Raw genomic sequence first — 24,430 nt, forward strand, 5'->3', positions numbered from 1 at the left:
CTCTCTCTCTTTCTTTCTCTCACACACTGTCAGTCAGAGCGGGTCACACTAATCTGACCACTTTAGATATAAATGGCAGATTCACACAGACACCCGGCTCAACTTGTATAGCTCACTTTACCACTCAGCACGGCTTAAAATAGGTCACAACACAAGCATTCAATATATAAATATATATGTGAAACCTGATGCTAGCTAATGCTAGCCACAATGCTATTAGCCTGAGCAGAGGTGGGTAGTACCTAGTTGAATTTATTCAATTACATATAGCTAAGTGACTTTCTAATACACTATTTTACTACACTATAAGTCTTTTGGCATTTTTTGGCACTTTTCCACTGTATGGTACATACACTACTCGATTTGGCTCAAGTGGCAAATGATCAAGCTTTTTTAATTCTTGCTCACTCATTGTTCCAAGCAGGACAAGTAAAAAACTTGTGTACAATGTAATTCAGACATCCAGCACAAACTGTAGATTTTTTATCATCCAATTAAAAAAAATTAATTGCCTTTTGAATGTTTCTTGGATTAGAGGCCAATAAAAGATTTCAGCAATAGCAGCAACATCACCAGTCACATTTTAAGAGTAGCTGGGGTAGGTAATGAAAGGGTAGTGGAGTTGAATAGTCAAGCAGCCTAGATACCATACCATACAGTGAAAAAGTGCTATTTCATAAGAAAGGAATATAGCTACCGTTTTCTTTGTTCCAATTTAGCTGTTCAGATAAGGTTACTGATTCCTTATTTGAAGTTTTTTATGTTAAAATAATCTTTAAACTATTTTACACTGGTATTGCCAGTTTATTAATTTGTTTTTAGACTAAAATTGCACCCAAAAAGAGAATAGCATCTAATGAATCTCCTCATGTCTTACGCTAAGAGATGCTGTACTTAAAATATCATTGATATCACACAAAATCCTTGCATGTCCATTTTTCCATTTTTTTTTAACTTTTGACATCATTCAAATCTGTCATTTGTGTTTCTTTTACATTGTTTCAAAATACCATGATGAATGAAGCAATAGAATTGCTCAGAAGTGACCTGAAGAAAATCTTTTTTTTTTGCACTGATTGAAATTCAAATCAAAAAGGTTCCATTTGTTTTTGCATGACATCAACAATATATACAGTAATATGTTGTGATTCAAACTTCTGTTATTATACTTCTACTTTAGTTTAGCCAACCAAAGTCATTTCTTCACCAAAGATCAATTTTCATTTTCCTCATGTGTGGATCTAGGCTACACTACCCACCTCTGGGTCTGGGCTAGGACAGGTGATCCAGCGCTCTTACCTGTCACTACTGGGTAGCTCTGCGACACACTGGAGCCCAATTCTGAGCTGGCGCTGGTCGACAGACTGGGCTTGACCTCGTCCAGTCCTGGGTTCAGTGCTGGTAGTGCGTATTCATTAGCCTGCCAATGAGGGGGACACTTTAAACAGGCGCACAGCAGCACAGCTCTCTGCCTAACTCTTTCTTTCTCTCTCTCTCTCTCTCTGTGTTCGAGGTGTCCAATTATAAAGCTAACTGCTTCTGAGCTGCCAGTCAGCCAAAGTATGTTCCATTATCATGTGAAGCCATGTTTAGTGAATGTCTACTATTCCTTTTTTTTTTTTTTGGTGTGTAGTCGTACTATGAGGTAAAGGGAAAAGGGAAAGGTTAATCTAGGTTAATCTACTGGCCGCTCAGGTGGTAGCTGTGTAACTTTATAAATGAGCACCTGGAATACAGTGATACTGACATTCTGTAGCATCTCCTTTCTAACCATTCACAGTGAGAGACTGTAAGGCCTGAGTGTGTATTTTGGTGAGAGGGCATGTGCATAGTAAGTGCATACATTAAGATTTTTTTTTTTTTTCCGAGCAGGGCTGAGAGTAGGATTTGGAGCGGGTTGAAAGGCAGGGGTGTCAGCTGCCTCTTTGTGCTTGACTGCAGCCATCCCCCTGACCAGCCAAGGGAAGAGATGGCCCTGCTTTGTTAGATTACCGACATGTGGCCCCATTTCTAGAGCCAGAACCGACCGTTTGTAATTGTTTTCTTTGGAAAAAAAAATGATGACACATGCAAGTGCCAGACAGAACAATTAAAGAGATTTGTATTATTTTGGATTCACAAAGAATTTACGCCCTATTTGCTGAATTTGCTACATTTGATATAATAATGGGGTATAATAATGATCTAAATTAGATTTATGTATTGATCATATAAGTTATATACTATATTACATAAAGGAGTCCTATACAAAATATATATATAAAAGATTTTTAGCAAGAACTGTAATTTTCATGGATGGCCCAGATTCTCAGAAAGTGTTATGTTATGCTAATTTTGACTGATATAAAAACAGTAGAATAGCCATTGAACAGATATGATGATGTTGGGGAAACTTCTCGATATGTCTTTCACAAGTGGTCTTCCAGCACTTCTTTATACTGCAGGTTCCTCCTAGCTCTGTTATTTGTTATCTCTTGCTGCTAATGAAACGAGGCTTCTCTGTCCTAATGTGTGTGCGTATGTGTGTGTGTGTGTGTGTGCATATATACAAACACACGCAGCACACACTTGGGTGTGGGTGTGTGCTCGAATGTGTTCGTGCATCTGTGTGCCTCAATGGACCAGTGTCCCAAAGGGAAAAGCCGTGACCCCAGTCTTGTCTGCCTCTATCCCAGATAAACTCTAATTGTCTGATACAACTGTTCACTGGGCCAGTAGCGGATGTTCCTCTCTATTTGGCCTGGCCTCAGATGCACAACAGCCATTTTATCATGCAGATAGGGGCAGGTTGGGCGTGGGGCAACTGAAGAGCCATCTGAAAAGGATGACCAAATGGCTGGCAGAAGTGTGGGAGGGGTGAGTCCATTGAGTTCAGCATTTCCAAAATGGCTTTTTAATGCCTTGCTTCAGACACCAGACACTGGCTAATAGGGCCGCCCTTTCAAGAGTTAAAAAAGGGGGCCGAATGAGAGACCAGTAAAAGGGAATAAGGTGTGATTAATATTACACTGAATTAAAAGTGATTTTTCTGGACTGTTCCAGGGCCGTTTTTTTCCCCTTACGCTTAACCTCTTTCCTTACAATTTTAATACCTTCTCAGGCTCTCTTTGTGATTGCAAGTCATTTCCAATTCGTTTTGGTATTGATCTTCCAATAGAATCAGTTCTGTAATTAGCTCCAAATTAGGCCCTCTACTAGGGGTGAGGGCTGTCCCCCTGATTTATCACCAGTGTAATTCGCCACGATTGGAGAGAAATTAAAATGAACTCAATTAGGCCTCTGCTTTTGCTTTATGGGCCTCCACTTGGAGTTTCAAGGGAAAAATTACTAGTCGCTTGTTGTTTAATAGTCTAATTAGAGTAAATAAAGGTTAAGTCTATGACTTTAAATAAGAGCTTGTGTTCAGAAAGCAAGACTTGCTTTGCTGCTGGCTGTGTCGCTGTGGCTCAGCTGTTATCCTAGGCTGACTGGACCATTTGTGCAGGTTATAATCTTTAATCTTTGGTTATTTTAGTAAGTTTTAGTAGATTTGGTCTAGTAAATTTGAGATGATAATCTGAGCCAAACCAGAAAATATTTATTTATTTATATATAATTTATTTATTTATATATATTTATATATAAGTACTTATTTTAGTTTTATATTTATTTTTGACTATACAACAGTGATTCAGGAAAATAATAGTGTTATTCTGTATAACGTGTTATTTATAGCTGCCATTACTATAGTAGATTTTCAAATAGGTGTCTGATGTTATGAAAGAAAAAAAAAAAAGATCTGTAGAAGATTATCTGTTCTCTTCTGGTTACGACTGGAGTTGCGTTGATTTTGTACGGAGTGCTCAAATCCAATGAGGCAAGTTCTTTGGTGACTGCTCAGTGACTCTTCTATTACATCTACTGAATGGGCATGTTATAATCTGTCAAAGTTACTGTTCAGTTAGTCTTTCGTGTTACTAATGTTACTGACCTGCTCTGGCTTGATGTGCTCTGACGTTGGGAAGACGTCGGGGTACGACGGCCGCTCAAACACCCGGTCCAGAGCCTCCAGCTGCTGCTGAGTGAAGGCATCGGCCCTCAGGTGCTTCCGTAAACTCTCCACACTACCCTGAGAATCACTGTTTGGGCCAGAGCCATCTGAGCCATCTACAAGAGGAGAGAGGGACAAGGCCACATGCTAGTAGCAGTCATTATGGCCCTATTTCTACTGCAGGGCAGCCACCCAAATGAAGGAAAATAAGAAGAAGAAAAAAAAAAAAAAAAAAAAAAAAAAACACCCTCCCTGCTCTCATAGCCCGGCCTAGTGCACCTCTCAGCACCAGCAGTGAGAGCAGAGTTGAAAGATAGGAGTATATCAGTTCAAATTCAGTCAGCACTAGCCTCAAACAGATCCTAATAGCTGTGGAGAGACAGCACGAGGGGGGGAAGGGGAAAAAGAGAGGAAAAAGAGAGAGAGCTAGAGAGAGGAAAAAAGGGGGAAGTAAGAGAGGAGATGAGAGAGAGAGACACGCAGACAGAGAGAAAGAGAGAGAAAGAGCAAGAGAGAGAGAGAAAGAGAGAGAGTGGTTCTCTTCCTCCTCCTCCACTTCCACCTCCCCCTCCCTGTCCAGCATCAGCACCATCATCATGTGATAGGTCTGCAGTAATTGATGGATTACCTTCAGTGCAAACATAGACTTGTTGGGAAGACCATGTGTTTTAGTATGAGCTGTAGCAATAAGGGGGGTGGTGTGGGTGTGTGTGTGTGTGTGAGGTGTGTGTGTGGAGGGGGGGGGGGTGTTCTCATTCGGTGGCTGGTGGAAATGGAGAGCTATTATTTAAAGGCACAATTTCCTTTAGAATGTAATGCTGCTTTCACTTTCAGATTGCTTTTCCCTGGAAAAATGGGGGCCAGCTACAGCTTGAATACAATTACACCGGTTGCCTGCTAGCTTATGCATTTCCTTCAGACCCACTGTCTATAAACAAATGAGCAGTTTCCCCTCTGATTCTGACCTCATCACCTCGCCGAAGCAGGTGCTCCGGATTCCCCACTGCTTCATCTTCCCTTTTTCTTTTTCTTTTTTTTCTCTCGAAAAAACCCTCAAGACCTTTCTGCAAACCTCCAGCCAACATCCCTGCAACCCCGGTCTGACGTGTCCACAGCCACCCAACCTCCCAGCCTCTGGCTTTAGTTCCCTTACAAATCTGTCATTCTAAATTTGCAGCAGATTATGTTCTCTCCTCGGCGCGAGGGTGGTGATATATGATATGCAAGGCCCCTATTGATTGCCTGATCTGGTGGCAGGAGGGAGGCGAAATGAACTTGAAATGAACATCATGCCTCAACTCATTGTGCGTATAATACTCTACTTAATCCCACATTTTTCTGTGCTATGGAATTCAATTGATCAATCATGTTTCACTGATAGTACCATTTCAGGGGTGTTATTGCCATTCTACCCGCCAGCTTGACCTTTTTTCAATGGCTGAAGCCATAGGATGAACCTGACTTTCACAGAGAAATAGATCCATAGAGAGAGCTGAGATAGAGAGAGGTTTGTGTGTCTGGGTGTGTGCGTAGCATGTGGTGCTGGATTCTTTGTGTGAGGCAGAGCATCAAAGGAAAAAAAAGAAAAAAAAGCAATATATATATTTCTGTTAATCCCTCTTGAGGCATGTATGCTTTTTCCCCTGGCATTATTTGAATCATTCCATATTTGAGGTCAGGCATTTTTACGGATGGCTCCCTTGGGGGCCTTTCATACGGCCGCGCGTTGTTGCTGTATAAAACTCAATTGTTCTCTTTGGTACAGAAGAAAATAGAGTCATTAATTACTTTCTATCAGTTGGCCTAAGTGCAAACTGCGATCAATAAGCAAGCGTTTGTCATTCACTGTGCTACAGCATGCTTCCCATACTCAAAAGCCCAAAGCGCACAGGGCTGCTGGTGGACACAGGGGACACAGCTGCTGCTCGAGCGAGCTGTGGTGGTGGTGGTGGGGAGGGGAGCTAGGCTGCTTTACGCTACATTACAATATTTATAGGAGATCTGGGCCAGACCAAGGTTACATCAGCTTTTCTTGTTCTTGCATGTTCCCGACTCTGCGCGCTCTGTCTGCCGTAATGTTTTATGATTTAAGTATTTAATAACACCGTTCTGGCCTCTGAGAAGCTGCATCTTCAGAGGAGGTGATTGCATAGCGAAGAGGCCATTATGCTGGCGCTGCATCTGTTTGTTTGCTGATGTCCCTGTGGTTGTGCTGTATTGATCACATTGGGACACTTTGTGCGTTTGTTTTGACATCCTCTTACATTAGCACTCTGGTGCTATGGGACCACCACTCTGTCAGATCAGATAACCGGAGTCCATAAAACACTCTTCTCCTGAGTGTCCTCCTCCAGAGAGCCCAGCGCAGATAAAGCTAGAGCAGGACACAGCTAAACTTTCAGCGGAGATTTATGGTCAGGCACTGCTGAAGCCACAGTAGGTGTTCCTTAAGATTCTTTGACAACTGAAATTGTGGTTAAAATTATTCCTAGATTATTTTTCCTTTTTAAATGTTAAGTTGTGAGTTAAGAGCTCAAAAAAGCTCCTGTCCACATCTGAAATTTCAGACTTATTATGCTCTATGTACAGACATGTATCAAACTAATGAGATAATGAGATTTTTTCTCTGGAATTGAATTTTTGGTCACAGTAGACCTTATATTTTCTCTAAACAAAAGCACATTTCAATAAGAATCAAATCCTTCATATTATTTTATTAGTTATTAGTAAATATGTATTAACTTTGTTTTCCGTGTTAGATAACATTCACAGTACATTGGTAAATATTTATTAGGGTTATTAAGGGTTGTCTGCTTTTATATAAAGTTTTTTATAAAAAGCTTTTTTTTGTAAATTACTTTACATTAAATAATCTTTGATGTTCCATTGAAGTTTTTTACATTTAAATGTTCTTCTAAATCTTTTACACAAAAAAGGTTTTTCATGGATTTATAAGTGATAAGTGACACTTAATTTATGGTAATACTTAAAAAAAATAACATTTGTAGCATCCTTTTTTTTTAAGAGTGTCAGAAGTGTAAGATTTTAAGAGTTTTTGGTTTGGACTGCTAAATGAAGTAAGCCTGAGCAATTCTAGCCTATAGAACTGACTAATTTGACATTATGCTGAAGTTTGTTTATTGTTTGCATTAAGTTCTACTGATTTACTAAAAAGAGATGTGATAATAAAGAGTAGGCCTGTCACGCCAACGATTCTTCTTTAGTATTTATCGATATATTGTTTTAGAAATTGCCTCTAATATAATGATACAACGGCTTAACAATGCGTTTACACCCTTTAAGGAGCAGTTAACTTTTAATCCTTAAGAATATTCAGACATTTGTATTGAAGTACACTTTTTAAATAAGGTTTTTAAAGTAATGCTGGCTAGTTCATGATAACATGCTTTCTTTGCTTAAAAAAAAATCATAATGGTCAATATCTTAGTCCGGAAAAATTAATAGGGTCATGTCTATATTCTGATGCTTTGCTCAAAAACAGTGTGTAACTGTTGGCGTGTTGACTTGAACACTTCCTGCGCTCTCCTTAGCTGTTTTTTAAAAAAAAAAGGGTGGAAAAAAATCAATTTTTAAGGGAACAGGCCTAAAAGCTCACAGTGAAAGAGAGAGAGAGAGAGAGAGAGAAAGTGGGAGAAAAGAGAGCGAGGGAATTGAGAAAGGGGGCAAGTACACCTTCCATGTCAGCTGTACTTAGTTTGAGAAAAAAATCCCCTATTTATGAAAGCTGTGGAGCGGAAAGGCTGCACAGCAAATAACTGTACCGTAAGAGATGAGAATGGTTGAAACAGAGAGAGGAGAGGAAAGAGAGAGAGAGAAAGAGAGAGAGGGGGAGAGAGAGCAGGAGAGATAAAGAGAGGTGCTGCTGCTGCTACTGCTGCTGCCGGTGCTGGTGGTGGTGGTGGCAGCAGCACAACCGGGGCTGTTAATTTCCTGTTATGTTGCGGCATGTTTAAAGGCTTTATTAATTCAATTTAGCCGTGCTGAGCAGGGTGCAGGCTGGCAGTGGGCTGAGGAATTAGAGCTGATCTCTCTCTCTCTCTCTCTCTCTCTCTCTCTCTTTCTGTCTCTCTCTCTTTCTCTCGTTGTCAGAGTGGGTTTCTCCTCTCACCCATATCACACATCCTCTACTGTACTCACACCCAGTCCGTCGTTTAGCACATCGGCCTCATGTGATGCAACGTTCTGGAACACAATTAATGAATGCATCTTCCTCTTCTTTTTCTCTCTCTCTCTCTTTTCTCACTCTCTCTCTTCCCTGGCTTTCTATTTCTCTCTCTCTCTCTCTCTCGCTCTCTCTTTTGCTCCTTTTTAAAACCTGAGTAATGCAGCGCACCATTAATTCTCAGCATCAGTGCCCATAATTGACTTTTCTCTGACATGATTCCTCTTCAAGCGAACCACCCTGTCCTTAGATATTTCCATGCTGCGGATTTGTGAGGTGTCTAGGGCTTTTTGTCTGAGTAGGCCGGCAGCAGCAAGCCAGAGCGGCGGCGGCAGAGGCGGCGAGTGGCAGCAGCAGCAGCAGACGGCGAGAGCAGGTCTGCTTGAATGCAGATGTATCAGCAGAGCAGGGCATAGACCTTTTGTGTCCTTTGATAAGGAGCCCTGACACCTTCTTCTCTCGCGGTTCCGCTCTGCAGCCCAGCTCAAATCTGGGCTTTCTCTTTCATACAGAGAGCCATCATCGTGATGAAATCGGTGGGATGTTCTTATTCGATTTAGATGTGAGGCCAATCCATTTCTTGGTTTGGATGTATTTCATTTCTATTCCCTCCCTTTTTTTAAGAGTTGAATCCATATTGACACAATAGAATCTTACAAGCCATGAAATGGAAGCACCGGCCTAAAGCATCGGTGGAGCTGCAGGCCAAACTATTTTAACATGGGGGCGGGTGGAGGAGGGTGGAGGGGTGAGGGTGAGGCTGGGGAGGATTTGAGGTGTGCATCATGGGGGCCACGCTCTTTCTCAAAGCGATGCCTGTCAAATGAACAAACAAGCTACAAAGAGAAGTGCTTTATTTTTGCACCGGGGCTTTTTGCGTGCCTTGACCGTGATGGCATGGGCAGAGTGGATGTAATCTCTTTATCATGCTAATGTCAAATAAATAAAGCTGCTGTGCCTTTTAAATCACCCCACATTAATTTCTCTCTCCTGCACGCTCACACTGGTCCACTCCCACAGTGAATTCAACTGTCGTGTCTATGTTTTTTTTATTATTATTTATTAATAATCTTTTGTAGGTAATTTATTATGGCTAGCCTCAAACGCTTCAACTCCCTAAGTAGCCTGTGTTTGCCTGCCTGGGTTTTAAACTAATGGAGGAAGAAAGAAGAAGAGGAAGACAGTAGGAGGAGAATAGGGTCACACCGACCTGCTTCCAATCATCAGCCATTGCAAGGTCATAATGAAGTAAACACTACTGAGGATGGGCGTAACGTCTACTTATAAAGTAGACCTATCAATACCCTGTTCAAGGCTAAATGGTAGTAATTAACCCAGTGCATTCATTTGTCTTACTCAGAATAGAGGTCTTAATGGATGAGTGAAACACCATTCCCCAAAACAGGCTTAAATTCCCCCCCTTTTTGCCATTAATGCATTTGGCAAGAGAGGCATTCTATTTTCCATAATGAGATACACAAATAAATCTGGCAATGGATTGAGGGGCCTGCGAAGGCAGCAATAAGGTTGAGGCGCATTCTCGGTGTGCTGGCATAATTGGTATCACTGCTTGCAGACATATAAACCAATCTTTACACAGATAGGGCTGCAGCTCTCTCTCTCTCTTCTCCCCTTTAGGCTATTTCTTTTGTCTTTTCAATAGCTTGTGCATCCGTGATAGAGGAAGGGGGATGTTAATTTGTGAATTAATAGCTTTTCTCTGCAGAATTGCAAATTCTCTTAAATGTCACTATGTTCAACGTGCAGGGAGCTATTGCCACCAAAGAACTAATCTAGAGAGGTAACCCCCCCCCACCTTCACGACAACCTCACCGCCCCACCACCCCCTGCCTTTCCCCTCTGCACCGCGTTCAACATCACCCACAGCCGACGAGTGTAACATGCTACTTTTAATTTGCAATAACACATGAAAATGGCAGATTAATGACTCTTATGACACCTATGTCCCTGAAGCTCCCCTTACGAAGACCTGTGTACATAACGCGTGTCACACTACATTATCTCCACATCCCTCTTGTAATGGGGGCCTTTTTTTTTCTTAAAGGGCACTGCCAACATCAGATGCACAGGCGGCAGAGACCTGGCCTCTGTGTCTGCAAGAAAAGCACTGTGGGCCGGTGCTCTGTACAAAAAACAAAACAAAAAACAAACTGACATTGACAACTTTTTTTTCTGGTAAAATCAGCCAATTTCAGCTCATATTGCGTTCTAAGGTATCACTGTACGCATCTCTCCACCTAGCACTCAAATCGGATTAGCATATTTTCAGTTATGTCATCAGCTAATGAAGGCGAGTTTTGCAGCGCCCAAGCCAAATATGGCTCAGGTAGCCCAAGGCTGCTGTGCTGCTATGAAATTGAAACCAGGCGCTGGCTGTCGAGTGGCCTCCCTGATGTCTCTGTGTGAAATAAGGGCTAAGTTTAAATAACTCACAGCTTTTTTGGACAACTGGCACCGTATCAAAAAAAGGAGCTATGAGGTCTTCATTAGGGTCACAGCGTGGCATATGCATTCAGTATGAACGGACTAAGTACGTATACAAACAGACAAAACAGACAGCAAAACTGGATCTAATACAAACACAGTTTAAATATCCCCCATCCCTTTCTCCTCCTTGTTGTAATGGCAGTAGTAGTCATTATTATGAAGACTATTACAGCAACATTAATAAATGTCTTCGAATACAGGCTAATATTATCAAGGTGAGCAGAATTATAAACTGACATTTTACAGCCAAATGACCTACACAGCAATTAAAAAATGAATCAAGCATTTATATCTATATAAATATATATATATATAAAACGCACTATAAACAAACTGTATCATTGCATCATCTGTTTACATCTACATGTCATAATTGGCTATATACATGCTTTCTGCTTTTAGAGACTGAGAGTCTGTGGCAACAGTGTGGGGGAAAGGCTCTCTACTAGAAGCTAGAAGCTTCACAAAACATACAACATACCACAGTCTAGCAAATCTAAAGACACAAATCTCACAGGATGCAGAAATCTCTCCATAAATAAATGCAGTTAGGTGTAAACTGTGTGCCCCAAATCACCCCACCACCACCATCACAACTACCCTCCCAACCAGTCTTCACCCGGGCCTCTACACACACACACATATACACATACACACACACACCCTCACATGGCCACTTGATCAGAGTCGAGTGGCCCGTGATTCAGCAAGCAAAGAGAAGGTGGGCTAACAGAACTTACAATATCCTATTTTCCTCCCATCCAAGTGGTTGCCACTCCAGAGAACTAAAGAGACGGAAACATAAAAGAAGCAAGTAGGCCTGCTTTGATAAATGTTTTAAAAGATCATTTCCAACCACTTCACCCTCCCTCCCTTCAACTGCCACTGTGTCTGTGTGCTTGTTCGGCCCAGCGCCACACTAATGTTTATTCACTAGTGTTCAAAAGCTGATTGTTTGAAGAGCAGATCAGCCATTGGGCCTTAGGCGGTGTGAGCTCCTCGTTTTGAAAAGGAGGGAAACTGTTGGTCAGAACAGGTCAGCTTGCCTGTTTTTGTAACTCGTTTCGTGCACTATGGCTGCAGCATGTGTCCATTTGAAGCATTTCTTATGCAAATACGGACAATCAGAAGCATTGTTTACTACTCTAACTAGTTTGGTTTGAATGTGCTTATTTAAAAGTGCATGACTAATAAACTATGGAAATGTACACTTTTTATTTTTTATTATTTTTTTATCATGCATGCCATTTATGAATTTGAATTTAAATCATTTTATGTTGTTCGTTTGCTTTAACTTGATTCCACGCAGTCACAAATACAGTAAAAAAAAAAAGCTGTTGTTCAGAAATTTTAAAACATCTCTTTAGTTGTGGTGTTTACAAATGATTAGCGCTGCTAAGTTTAGCACACTTTTTGCCTACATATTAGTGTATTAGTGTAATGCCCACCACATGCCTCATGCTGTATGATCATTTTCTAGTTGGTGCTGATATGCTATTTCGTTCAAATAACAATGGAGCTTCAGCTCCAAAAACAGCAGAGTAACAACCAGCTGAATGAAATAGTCCAATCTGCATTACTGCATCACAAGAGTCGCTTTAGAACGCTTTAACAGAAATGCTTCTTCCAGTGCTATCAAAGTGCCACCTTCATCTCCCTGCAGATACTGTATTTGAATTTACAGACAGTGGTAGAATGACACAGAGAAGGAGCTTAAGAGGAGTACAAGCAATGGAATATAATCCAGTCTCTTACCATCGTCACGTTTTCTCTTTTCTCCATTAGAGCGAGGGATTCCGAGGATGCCGTTGATGGAGTAGGAGCCCACTGGGTCGTTGGAAGCACTTGATACGGGTGGAGAAGTCGTGCTAGGCACTGGCAAAGCAACAGAACAGGGTAAGAGACGGTCTTTACAATAATGGGTTAAACAACAGAATAACATGTTTTGTTGAGCATAATAAGGAAAGAGCTATTTTTATTTAGAAAAGTTTAATGATCCTTGCTATAATTAGATAATATATATCATTCTCCTTTTTCCCCCCTCATGCTAAACAACAACATCTGTCTTACCTATAGTGTGTCCTGTGGTGAGGGTAGTCCCCGTGCCGTCTGGAGATGGATGGAAAGGCTGCTGAACTTTGGTCCTTATTATCCTACAAAGGTGAACATATGCTGCTCAGTATGTTATCAGATCTCTAGCATCTAAACTGCACAGCAGAGCTCTGTTACATATGTACACTGCTGCAATCAGCAGAGAGAAACTCCTGAGTTGTTTTGGTCCCTTCCTTTAAGGATACTTGGATCCGTCACAAATAGCCAATCCGAGAGCATTAGGGACAATCATGGCGTAGATGTTTGAGGCTGAGTGAGAGCTACCCCAGAGAGCGCAGATTCAATCAAACGGGATCCCAGCTTTAGAAATATGATAAAGTCCCACTACCTCAAAGGTGTGATATAGGGGAAAGTCTTCATTGCACTTTGGTCTGAACGATCTTGCAAACAAAGCATGAAATCACATCAATTCACCTCAATGATGGGCTTCACTGCCTCGACCTGGCCTCAACTTTAATAATCTCTCTCTCTCTCTCTCTCTCTCTCTCTCTCTCTCTCGCTGTCTCTCTCTCCCTCCCTCTTTCTTTTTCTATGTCCCTCCCTCAATCTCACTCTTTCCCTTTTTCCTCACTTAACTAGTCTTTTGAAGAACTGAAGATCCCTCGTAGACTGAGACTGCTGACTTCCCTGATCAGAGCTTTTTTTTTCCCCCTAGTACAAACATTCAGGATTGCCAATGCGGATGAGGCCCTATTGATCAGGACTTGGAGATAAAAAAAAAAGAAAAAGTTGGGAATTAATAGTAGAGGAGAACAGATGCAAATGGAGGGCTATAAATTATATGTGACAGGAAAGCAATAGTGTCTCATTGCCTCACAAAAGCCCACTGCAACATTTGATGTCTTTAATCTGGGACACACTTCTGAGAGAAGGAGCTGTCACCTTTTACTGGAAACGCATTTATATTATTCAAAGCCATATTCTTCACATTATACCCCACAGTATGTATGCAGCTACATGTTATTTGCGATCTAATTTTGCAGGAAATTCACTTTGATCTAAATGTATCAGATCTATAATGTTGAAGATTGTGTTTGTATGGTTTATATGTTAAGGAGATCATACTATTCCCACTGCTAGCATTTCAGCTCCAGCGACTCTAAACTGCCACTGTTGGTCCTTATTTACTTGATTTGCTGGTAAACTACGAAACTCAGTGGCTCTTTCTGATAGCTCTTTTCAAGCTTGCCTTTTCCAGTCTAAAGTATATCCTTGGACTGCCCTTTGGCAAGAGTGACAAGATCTACAAGCTTTTCTTGGGAAAAAATACACATACATCAATATTTTATTTGAATTTTAACATCTAACCATAACAATGATTTGACCCTGTGACTTGGACAAGCCATATAAATTCAAGGACTTTATTTGGATTCTATGTCCTTCCTATTGAATAAGCAATCTGGGCGGCTGAATTAATGACTTGCCACAGTGCTGAAAATTCCCTGTAGAAATATGAAAATATGGATCAATAGCATTGAAAGGCGCTTAGGGTCTTGGTGTTAGCAGTGCTCAGTTGTGGGTGTGCACTTGTGAATCCATGCTGTATAGAGGACACTTCTTCCACCTAGCCTGTGTGTAATCTTTAATAATTCATGCAGAGAAAATGTGCTTAAAGCTGGGACATCTTCTAATGTCAACAGAGCAGAGGTCAACTGCCTAACCACTCAAAATATATCCCAACTCCAGAGAGGGGAAATGCTTGGAGGCACACTGATTTTTAAAAGGGATGAGGCTTGTAGCCTGACCTTAATATCTCAACAAATTGAAATTTTGTTCATGTTTGGTGAGGGGACAACTGGTTCCTTAAGGTTCCTTTTAATTGGAGTAAAGTTGGTCTCATTTTAGATGTAGCTCTTTTTGCTGGGGAGATCATGGCAGTGGTCATCACTGATCTTTTTTTTATCACAATGTGAAAAAACTGACAAACAAACTTTGTTGAAAAGTTAATCACATTTTATAGAACTGACACGCTATCAAAAATGCAAACATTTATCTGATGATATTTCCTAGATTTAAAAACTTATTTTTTTTCTGGTTGAAAATGGTGTCCTCTAACTTTATTGGAACTGAAAGTTTGCCCGTTCCCCTTTTATGGCATTAACACGGATTTTAGGTTTACCACATACATGTGTTGAGACCTGTTCAAATTGCCCTTTTTAAGCAGTCACGGTGCATGAAATGAATTTTTTCAGCCTCTCTTTCCCCCGTTTTTTTTCTCGGAAATGTCTAGTGCGGGTCGGCCCATGATCTCTCTTCAGCTCATTAAAATGTAATGCTGCTGGCCAGCTCTATGGAACAGTGCCTCCTAACCAAAGTTCATTACTCTCGCTCGCAGGTAGGCCTATTGCACCTCGCGCTTTTTTCCCTGCCACACTCGGGATACTTTTCTGAGCTCTTCCTGATTCATAAAGGTAAGAATAGAGGAAACGGGCCACGAGTTGTTAACATTACTTGTTTTGCATTGACCGTGTTAAATGGTTTATATTAATATGTAAAACCCTGTCGAGTTCGTTCCCAACCGCCAGCCGTACCGTTTCATTGTAGCGATGTCTACTTAAAATTAAAAAAGATAGAAGATTTTCCTTTTAATGGATTTTGTCAGCTGCGCATGCATTTTTTTATTGCTTACATAGACACGAAAATATATATATACCCTTGTAGTTCAAAGCAATAATAATAATAATAATAATAATAATAATAATAATAATAATAATAAGAGGAAGAATAAAATGCAAGCGATAAAGTGTAACAATAATCAACAAAAAATATTAAACTAATTTGTTTAATTTGCTGGACATTTTGATGCCGTTACAAAGATTTAAAATTCCCGAACCTCCTTTAATTCACACACAATTCCCTTTGCCGGGTTTTTCACCCACAGCGCCTGCAATACGCGTTGGACATGTAGCCACTTCACACGTGTTTCTGACCGCGGTCAGTTCTAGACGGTCAGAGAGCTTAACTTTTAAAGTCCCAAATTTAAGCAGCGGACAGATCGGATATTTGTTTTTTTGCCGCGCACATAAACACGTTAACACTAAATCGCTCATTTACAAAATTATTTATTTTTTTCTATATAAAAACAAAATATCTCTCATTTAGAAACATTTATAAATTGTATTTAAAAAATAATAATCTCGTAAAGCTATATTTTACACAGTTGTAACGTGGCGCTGCAGTTTTCCATTTTTTCAGATGTAATCGATAAGGCGAAATAAACGACTGCAGTGTTTTCCTCAGATTATGCCATTTTCCCTCAGCGCCGTAATGACAGTAATGCAGTGTTTTATTCTGTTACCTGTTGATAGACGACACACTTGGCACCGTGTCGTTGTCACACACTCCCTCAGCCAGCAGTCTGTCTCTGATCTCCCAGGCGAACATGGTGGGGTTCTGTCGCTTGTACTCTGCGATTTTATCCACTACTTTTGGGGTGGCCACTTTGGGTTTGGACCCGCCAATAACTCCAGGCTTAATGCTGCCGGTTTCATAGTATCTGCAGGACACGGATCACAAGTCATTTCACCGATCTATTAAAATACCAGTTGTTGTACAGTAGAAAAAAATATATATTATACATTATAATATTAATAATATCACACGCGTGGCTTTAAAAAATATTAGTGATTAGCAGTAGTAATAGTAGTACTAACTTTTTTACTCAAACTAACCTAAATACAACAGTCGGTTATTTAATATGAGACACATAATAAATAGAGCATTTTACATATAAATCAATTTTACAGTAGTATTTTATGTTAATGTTTTTTTGGTACATTTTGAATATCTCTTGTTACACTGGAAGCTTCTGTGTATGTTAATGAAATGTTTCTTTTATTGGTATGATTATGTCCCATGCACCCATTAAAACATGCCACCAACATAAAGACTAGCTCATCTTTTCTATTCCACATTCCAAATGTATAAAATAAAATACCTCATAAAATCCTTTTGAAAGCTGAAAAATATTTCAGAAAATTGAAATATGCATCTAGAAGACGAGGCCAGTCAACAGTTTAGTTTTACTTCTTGCCTAACAATAATAAGGCATCAATTAAAACCAATAATTTTACCAGTGAGGAGGAAGTTGGGAGAGGAAGTTGTTTCTGTGATGTGGTAGAAACTGACTGATGGACTAATTGATAAACTGATAGATAGATAGATAGATGAGACTGGTGGTGGTCTAGCTGTCAGCCTGCTTCAGTTTTTGGTGATCAGCTATGGTGTTTTGAGGACATGCACAAAGAGCCACAAAAACACACTGTGTGTGTAAAACAGAGTGTGTGCGCGTGCTGCTTTCTTGCTCTTTCTAGCCTACCTGCCGAGGATTTTGCTGACACAGCCGTGGCTGACCCGGAGCTGTCTGGAGATGTCACAGGGTCTGACCCCTTGATGCGCCAGCTCCACGATCCTTTGCCTGACCACATCAGGTAGGGGTCTGCCATTCACAAACACCCCGCCTAGCTGGTTTACACCCCCATGCCCTATATGGTATATAACACACACACACACACACACACACACACAAGCGTTAATACATTAGTCCACATGCGTGCAGAACACACGCTGTAGACAAAGCTTAAACAAGGCCAACATTCACCATACACACAAACATATGCACGACACTTGATTCACTCACTCTTTTTCTCTCTTTTTAAATCTAAATTAGATACACACAACGCAAACACACGCACTGCAAACACACATAAACAAAGCTATCATAGCCTATATACACATAAACACAAACATTAACTGACAGTGCTGTTCAGTGTGCTCCTGAAGCTATTTTTTGTATAATAATATTTTATGTATGTTTTTATATCATGTATTTTATTTATATTTTTAACGTATCAAAATTAAATTAATACAATAATTAAAAGCATGTTTTGTCACAATACATTTGTCATAATAATAGCTTTTACAAAGTTTTATACATACAAGATAATTTTTAATATAATAAATGATCTAATAAATAAAAACGGCATTTATAATTATAAAAAAATAAATGTCAATTAATTATCGATTGCTATATTATAATAATAATTATTATTATTATTGCAGTGTAGTATAAGTGCTTTAGTGTATAAGGATTCAAAAACACTGATTGTACTGATTCATAACAATATTGATCTCGCACACATAGATGCACACACATACGCACAAACGCACACACACGCGCGCGCACAAACAGTATTTTTTTGTAAGAACGGCGAAACCAAAAAGTCCTGCTAGTCTTTCCATAACATACTGTTTTCCTCTGCTCTCAGCTGCAGCTGAACACATGTCGCACATATTATGTTTCGAGCTGTTTCATTCGCCTCGCACAATTATTGTAAATAATTAAAACGAGCTTTGATAACTCATATTACCCAGAGAAGGCAACGGCGAAATGATTAAGAATTAATTATTAAATTAGCCGCTGGTAGACAATCATCTTGTTACAAACTTCATTTTCAGGAGTCAGATCTCTATATTATTTTAGATATTATTATATCTCATTTTGTGTGATGCGTAGATGGTTTATATTTTTTTATTATTTTTGAGAATGAAAACAAAAACATCAACGTGACGGCATTGTTAAATTATTTGCACTATATACATTTATAACACTTAAACATATTGCTGAATTTAAATTGGTAAAAAAAAACAACAGTATTTTAAAAAATGGAGTAGATTGAGCATAGCACTGCTTATTGTAATTTTGTGTATTTATGCATCCAAAAACAATAATTATAGCAATTTTTAATTCAATTTTATCGACCGCCATGCAGCTCATTAGCTTTACATCTAAGTACATCTTAGGTTTTACTAGATTTAGTTTAAAATGCAAGAAAAATGCAGCTGGCGTGAAAATCATCTTTGTGGTCTCTGCTATACTTTTTGAAGCCAATTAAATACTAATAATGTTCAGAAACAAGTCGGTCAGTGTTACAGAATGTCTTTTTTACTGTACGGAATTTTTATCGACTTTTTGGTACAACTTCATTCAGCGCTGCTAGTGCAGGAAAACACAAGCGAATATATGATGGCAAACTCCTCTCTTCTGCTCTGCTGCTGTAGGCTTTTCTATACTTGTTAGTTTAATTATAAAATATTTTGTAATTAGTCGTATTTAGTATTAAATTATTATTTTTTTCTTTACATTTGTATTACATTTTTTGCAAACTGCGCATTCGCACAAATCAGACTCGAAAGCGCGAGGCTGTGCAAATAAATTGTGTGCGCATGATTAAGTTTATTTTTCACAATAAAAATAGCACTTATCTACTGTCTCAATTTTTCTTTTAATTAAAAAATAAACAGATTTAGTCTAGAGGAAAGATCGAACATTTACTTACGGTGCATGGCGGAGAAGGGGTCTGCTTTGCAGTGAATATCCATTGGATAGCAAAGGAAGGAGAGATAATCGACGGAGGTCGCCGTCTCGCCTCGGTTATGCAGCTTTAAGCGTGAGTTTAAAAAAATTAATAAAAGAAAAAATAAAAACACAGGTGGCTCGAAGCAGAGGGCGTCCGAGGCCCAGAGGGGGTGGGCTCGCGGGGGGGAACTTCTTCAGCAAGTTCAGCTCTGAGCCTCCAGTTCAGTTCCTTCTTCAGTCAGTCAGTGATGGAGCAGCAGCGCTGGACAGTGCAGCATGTCCGCCACTCGTCTCGCGGAGAGGGGAAAACACACGCAGGCACGCATATGCATACACACTCGCACTCAGGCACGCACTGGCTGGCTCTCTCTCGCGCGCGCTGCGGGATTGGGATTGAAGTGCTCGCTCAGTCAGTCAGTGCACCGCCGCGTGCCACATGTTTCAGAGGAAGGAGCGCAAGCTGCTGCTGCTGCTGTCCGCCGTGTAAAATCCGTAGTTTTCAGCGCGCTGAGTGCTGGAGCTGAGGCCGGAACGGAGGCAAAAGGCTGCGGGCGGCTAAAGATCATGAACACGGCGCAGGACTGTAAGCGAGCGGGTCCCCCTCTCTTCAGGAATGGGATGTGCCTGTTAGAAGCTTTGGGCTGAGAATGAAAGCCCTCTTCCCAGTGTGTCTGTTTCTAAAAGCTGCAGTCCGCCGCCACCCCCCTCCTCCTCCTCCTCCTCACTCCCCACCCCCCCACCCCACCTTCTTCTCCTCCTCCTCCTCCTCCTCAGATCCCCCTCGCATAGAGATGGATGACTTGTCAGACAAAGGCAATAGATTCCAACACTTTGTGATTCGCCAACGCGGAGGAAGAAGAAGTAGAAAAAAAACTGGAGCCCAAATGAGGAGGTCTCTTCATGTGACACTTCGGAAGGGGAGGGATGCAAACAGGGAAATGAGTGGAGTTTGGGTGAAGAAATCGAGGAAATTAAAGCAGAAAAAGGGGAAGGAAACAATAAGAGCACGGGCCACAAGTACTGTGTGATTTCAGCACTGCATGCAACCATTAAAATATATACTTTTTATATATTTTCCTTTGGAGTTCTGATGTGCAGGACATTAATTACCTCTCATAATAACAGATCCAGGTGTTCCACATTCATTTCGTGTTGTATCACATTCCCTCTCCTTAAGGATTAGGCGATTATAAATATTCACACATCATTTTGACTGTGATTGGCCCCACGTCATGGACTACTGGAAGCTTAGGGCGCCCTTATGTGTGATTTTCCATTAAGATATATATCTGAGAGAAAGAAATACCCCTTCTCTCTCTCCATATCTTCCTCCCTTTCAAACCACTCGCGACATTATCATTTCTCTTCTCTAAAGCTGTTTTGGAACCATACCTCAGCTCATATCCGCCGGGCTGCTTGAACTTCACCTGTATGTGCTCTTCAGCTCCTGACAGTCCAGGCTGGTGTTATTCTGCTGCTGCTTATCCTGTCCTGTGTTGGCTTGTTGTGATGAGAGCTGCAGGTGTATGTGCTGAGCTCTGCTGTGCTGTGCTCTGTAGATGGCGCTGCCTCGTATGCTTTTACACTCGCGCCCCTCGTTTGGGGAATGATGTGGGGTCGCACATAACAAGCTTGTCTGTACCTTGCAAGTGTTTGAAACTATTTATTAAAATAGATTTAAATAAACTTTGGTTTACATTTGGAAATTATTTTTTTAGATCTGCTGAAGTGTATAGGTAAACAATATTTATTTTTAAACGCCCCAGTCAAAAATATGAAGTTATATGGTTTAATCTTTGCAAACACAAATCAATGTCTATGGCGTAATAAGAATGAAGAAAAGTATAGCTCTGTTTCAGTCATTGTCATTATTATTTAACATTTTGTTCACTCTGTCATAATATTTGCCATGATTATTTGCCCAGTATTTTATTTATTCGTTGTCATGGCTAGTTTCTGTAAGTGTGTGTGAAAAGAGACAAATAATTTATTTAGATTCTTTTTGGATCGATATCGTTCTCATTTCAGTGTTTTGTTGTATGTTTCGCTTCTTAAACATACTTATTGCGTCGATTAAAACGTTGATTTAATAGTTTTTTTTCTTCTATTTTTTTTCCTGCGAATATTTGTTAAATAGTATGACTTCAAACTATCTAATATTTCAGTTGTTTATGTCGAGTATATATGTAACGCACTCATCGTTACTGCTGCAGCTATATTATTGGTATTATAATAATAATAATAATAATAATAATAATAATAATAATAATAATAATAATAATAATAATAATAATAATAATGGTCAAAGCAATAATAGTACTATTAATTTCTTCTTATAATAATTAGTAATAGTATTAGTTATAGTAGCAGCGGTAAGAGTAGTTGTAGTAGTAAAGTCAGTATAGTGTTAATGAATAGTTAAAATTATGTAGAATAATTCTAAAATAATATAGAGTAGATCATGGCCCCATAATTCAGGCCTGTAGATGCACTAGCGTAAGAATAAAATGTCTGTGTCGGGGATGCCAGAAAAGATGCCTGAATTCAACGTAAAAAAAGCGTCTAGCCGTAGTGAAAAACGCTCTTTCGTTTAGCCACTGTGAGCTTTGTGGCGGATGTAGATTGGGCTAAAAGAACAGGAGGCCATGTTGTGTTGTGCCTTGCGGCCAAATTTGGGGACGATTCTTCTTTTTGTTAGTGTTTTTGGAGGGAGCTTCTGGTACAATATGTAACACCATGGGCTGTAATTTCACACTCCACTACACATTTCCCCTAAAGCTGCTTTTATTTCCCCGCAAGACCCCTGCTTTTCGCCTCCACTCCCCTTCAGTGTATTAGTTACTTCCCGTGTTAAATGGAAGGAAAACTAATTGCAACTGATCATACTGGAGTAGCCTTTGTACGGTGAAGATATTGCGGAAATATAGCAGGCACTGATGTGGCCAGATTATGCATGCATGTTTTTGTCCTCCCTCTCTCACTCACTCTCTCTCTCTTTTGTTAAGCTATAGCCTACTCCTCGAGTCCAGTTGTGAAATTGAAGAACAAAAGTAAAGTAGGCAGTTATGATGAATAACGAGCACTTCAGCAGTGTTTACATTACATGCTTCCTTCTTTTCTTTAATCTGTAATTCGGTTGATAATCAGCTGTCAAATAGAGAGAGAGAGAGAGAGAGAGAGAGAGAGAGAATAAGAGAGAGGGGGGTGCAGTGTTTGATGTGCGGCTCATCAACGTTTTCCTCATAAGTCTTTAGTATGTTAGTATGCCACCCAAGTTTGTCAGGAGCAGAGTCAACCATGTGAACAGTAATGAACTTCCAATGAGGAAGCGCTGAATCTGTTTGCTGCGTGTTCTCTGGCCTATAGCACCTCTTCCCTTCCACCTTCAAATTAGTATGGCAACGTCACCAATCGATATTTCACTTCAACGCCACGCTTCACGTTAGTTTCAGTCACCCGGTTCTAGTCTAGCTTACCTTACAGCTGGTGTTACAATGTTCAGAGTGGAAATACAGGGCGATTGTTTACTTTTAATTGGAATGTATTTAGATTTTTGTGTTGAGCAATTAGCTTTGTATTTTTTGGTAGAATTTAGTATTGTAGCTTTGGTCAAATTTTGTATAATAGTTTTAGCAGCAAATTATAAATATAATAAATAAATATTCGTATATATAATACATATATATTAGTATTTCGATTACATACTAGTAGTAATAATAATAATAATAATAATAATAATAATAATAATAGTTTGGTTGTAATTCTCACGAAGCATTTTATTTTCCCAACAAGCGACAGTTAACAGTTAATTGGAAAATATATATAGTTTTTGCCTATGAGGCAACCCTTCCCTATGCTCCGATGTAACGTATCCAAATATTTAGCTGTTTCCTGACAAACAGCAGGACGGCTTCCCCAGCGCCATGATATCAGCTGCGTCCTTATATTGCCTATTCATGTTGTCTATAGGGTGAACAGATGGACCATCAATTTAATTCCATCCTCGACACCATCAGAGATTGATTTTGTACTTGGTTTTAATTTTGCCATAATTAATTAGATCATTACAACTGTTTTTCATTGATCTTCCCATTTACACCCAAAATGGAAAGGTGAATTAGCATGTGATCTATGTTTTCAATTAAGTGACTGGCATAAGACAATATTAATTACCATACTTGAATAGTACCACTAGAACTAGCAACAACATTCTTAAAAATAATACTGATGATAATAATAATAATAATAATAATAATACAAATATTTAAAACGGTTATTAAATGTTTTATATTTTTCACAAAACTCTGACATTGCATTTATTATTATTATCAATAATAATAATAATAATAATAATAATAATAATAATAATTCTTCTTATTATTATTATAATTATAATTTATTTGGAAACGTATTTAAATATACATTATAAGCTTTATAAAATATAGCAATATTTGGACATTTAGGCCCATATTACGACTGTCCAGTGCTAATGTAATATAGAAGAATACAGCTGTTATAGCTGGATGTACAGTGGTCTAAATGTACAGTGCTTTATATAAAGCATGCAGAGAGCACTTGTGCGCGTGCTGCTCGTGACAGCTGTATGGAGGTGGCTGCAGCGGCGCTCATACAGCGCTTAAAGTAAGCCCACTGTACGCTGCTAGCCCAGCTGAAGGCGGCTCACCTCTAAAGCCAGCAAATAAACACTGACACTGTTTGGCACGGGGCGACTACAGCGGAGAAGAAAAACGCACGCGGCGCTTACCTGATCGACCAGGGCTGTGAGCCATGGCTCTCCTCTGGCTAATGGTCCGTCTCCTCGATGCAGCCCACTGGATGTGGCCGGCCTCCTGCGCTCCCTCCCCGGCTGGCCGTCCTGCCTCTCCCCGCTGCCTGTCACAATATTTGACCGATCAGCCAAAACTAAACGGTTTAGACGACAACAGCTAAAAAAGGCAGAGCAACTGCTGCTCCACTGAACTAGGTACTGATAAAGAGAGGAAATAGCAATCAAAGCAAATAAAGCGTTGCAGAGTTTTATATATATATATATATATATAAAGAAAGAATAAAAAGTTGTCTGAGCGAAGTGAGAGAGAGGAGACTAAGAGTATGGAGATATGCTAAGGTCTGCTCGCAGGGCTTGTGCGAGTGTAGGAGGCTCAAAGGTAGGACTAATAGCGATGAATATTCATGATTATTTCAGCCAGTATTTACGCTGTTGTTTTGTATATGTAGT

The 24,430-nt window shown here is 39.8% G+C and overlaps 1 protein-coding gene across 9 annotated transcripts in view; it reads right to left on the minus strand.

Moving 5' to 3' along the window:
* Window positions 1-24,159, minus strand: part of pax2a (paired box 2a) — a 39,221-nt gene extending 15,062 nt beyond the window's left edge. The window contains exons 1-8 of one of the 9 annotated variants that reach the window (XM_049481713.1): window positions 23,957-24,159; window positions 17,152-17,317; window positions 16,132-16,329; window positions 12,792-12,874; window positions 12,477-12,596; window positions 11,462-11,506; window positions 3,971-4,146; window positions 1,300-1,420 (exon numbers count right to left, since the gene is read on the minus strand). In XM_049481713.1, the coding sequence (XP_049337670.1) occupies window positions 1,300-1,420; window positions 3,971-4,146; window positions 11,462-11,506; window positions 12,477-12,596; window positions 12,792-12,874; window positions 16,132-16,329; window positions 17,152-17,317; window positions 23,957-23,981 (934 nt within the window). In that variant the 5' untranslated portion in view covers window positions 23,982-24,159. Of the gene's footprint in view, window positions 1-1,299; window positions 1,421-3,970; window positions 4,147-11,461; window positions 11,507-12,476; window positions 12,597-12,791; window positions 12,875-16,131; window positions 16,330-17,151; window positions 17,318-19,171; window positions 19,894-23,956 lie in introns of those variants that run through there. The other 8 variants (XM_049481712.1, XM_007249491.4, XM_049481715.1 and 5 more) reach the window with 8 other exon arrangements.
* Window positions 24,160-24,430: the final 271 nt, after the last annotated feature.

This window comes from Astyanax mexicanus, chromosome 7 (genome assembly GCF_023375975.1).
Source record: "Astyanax mexicanus isolate ESR-SI-001 chromosome 7, AstMex3_surface, whole genome shotgun sequence".
Taxonomy (NCBI): domain Eukaryota; kingdom Metazoa; phylum Chordata; class Actinopteri; order Characiformes; family Acestrorhamphidae; genus Astyanax; species Astyanax mexicanus.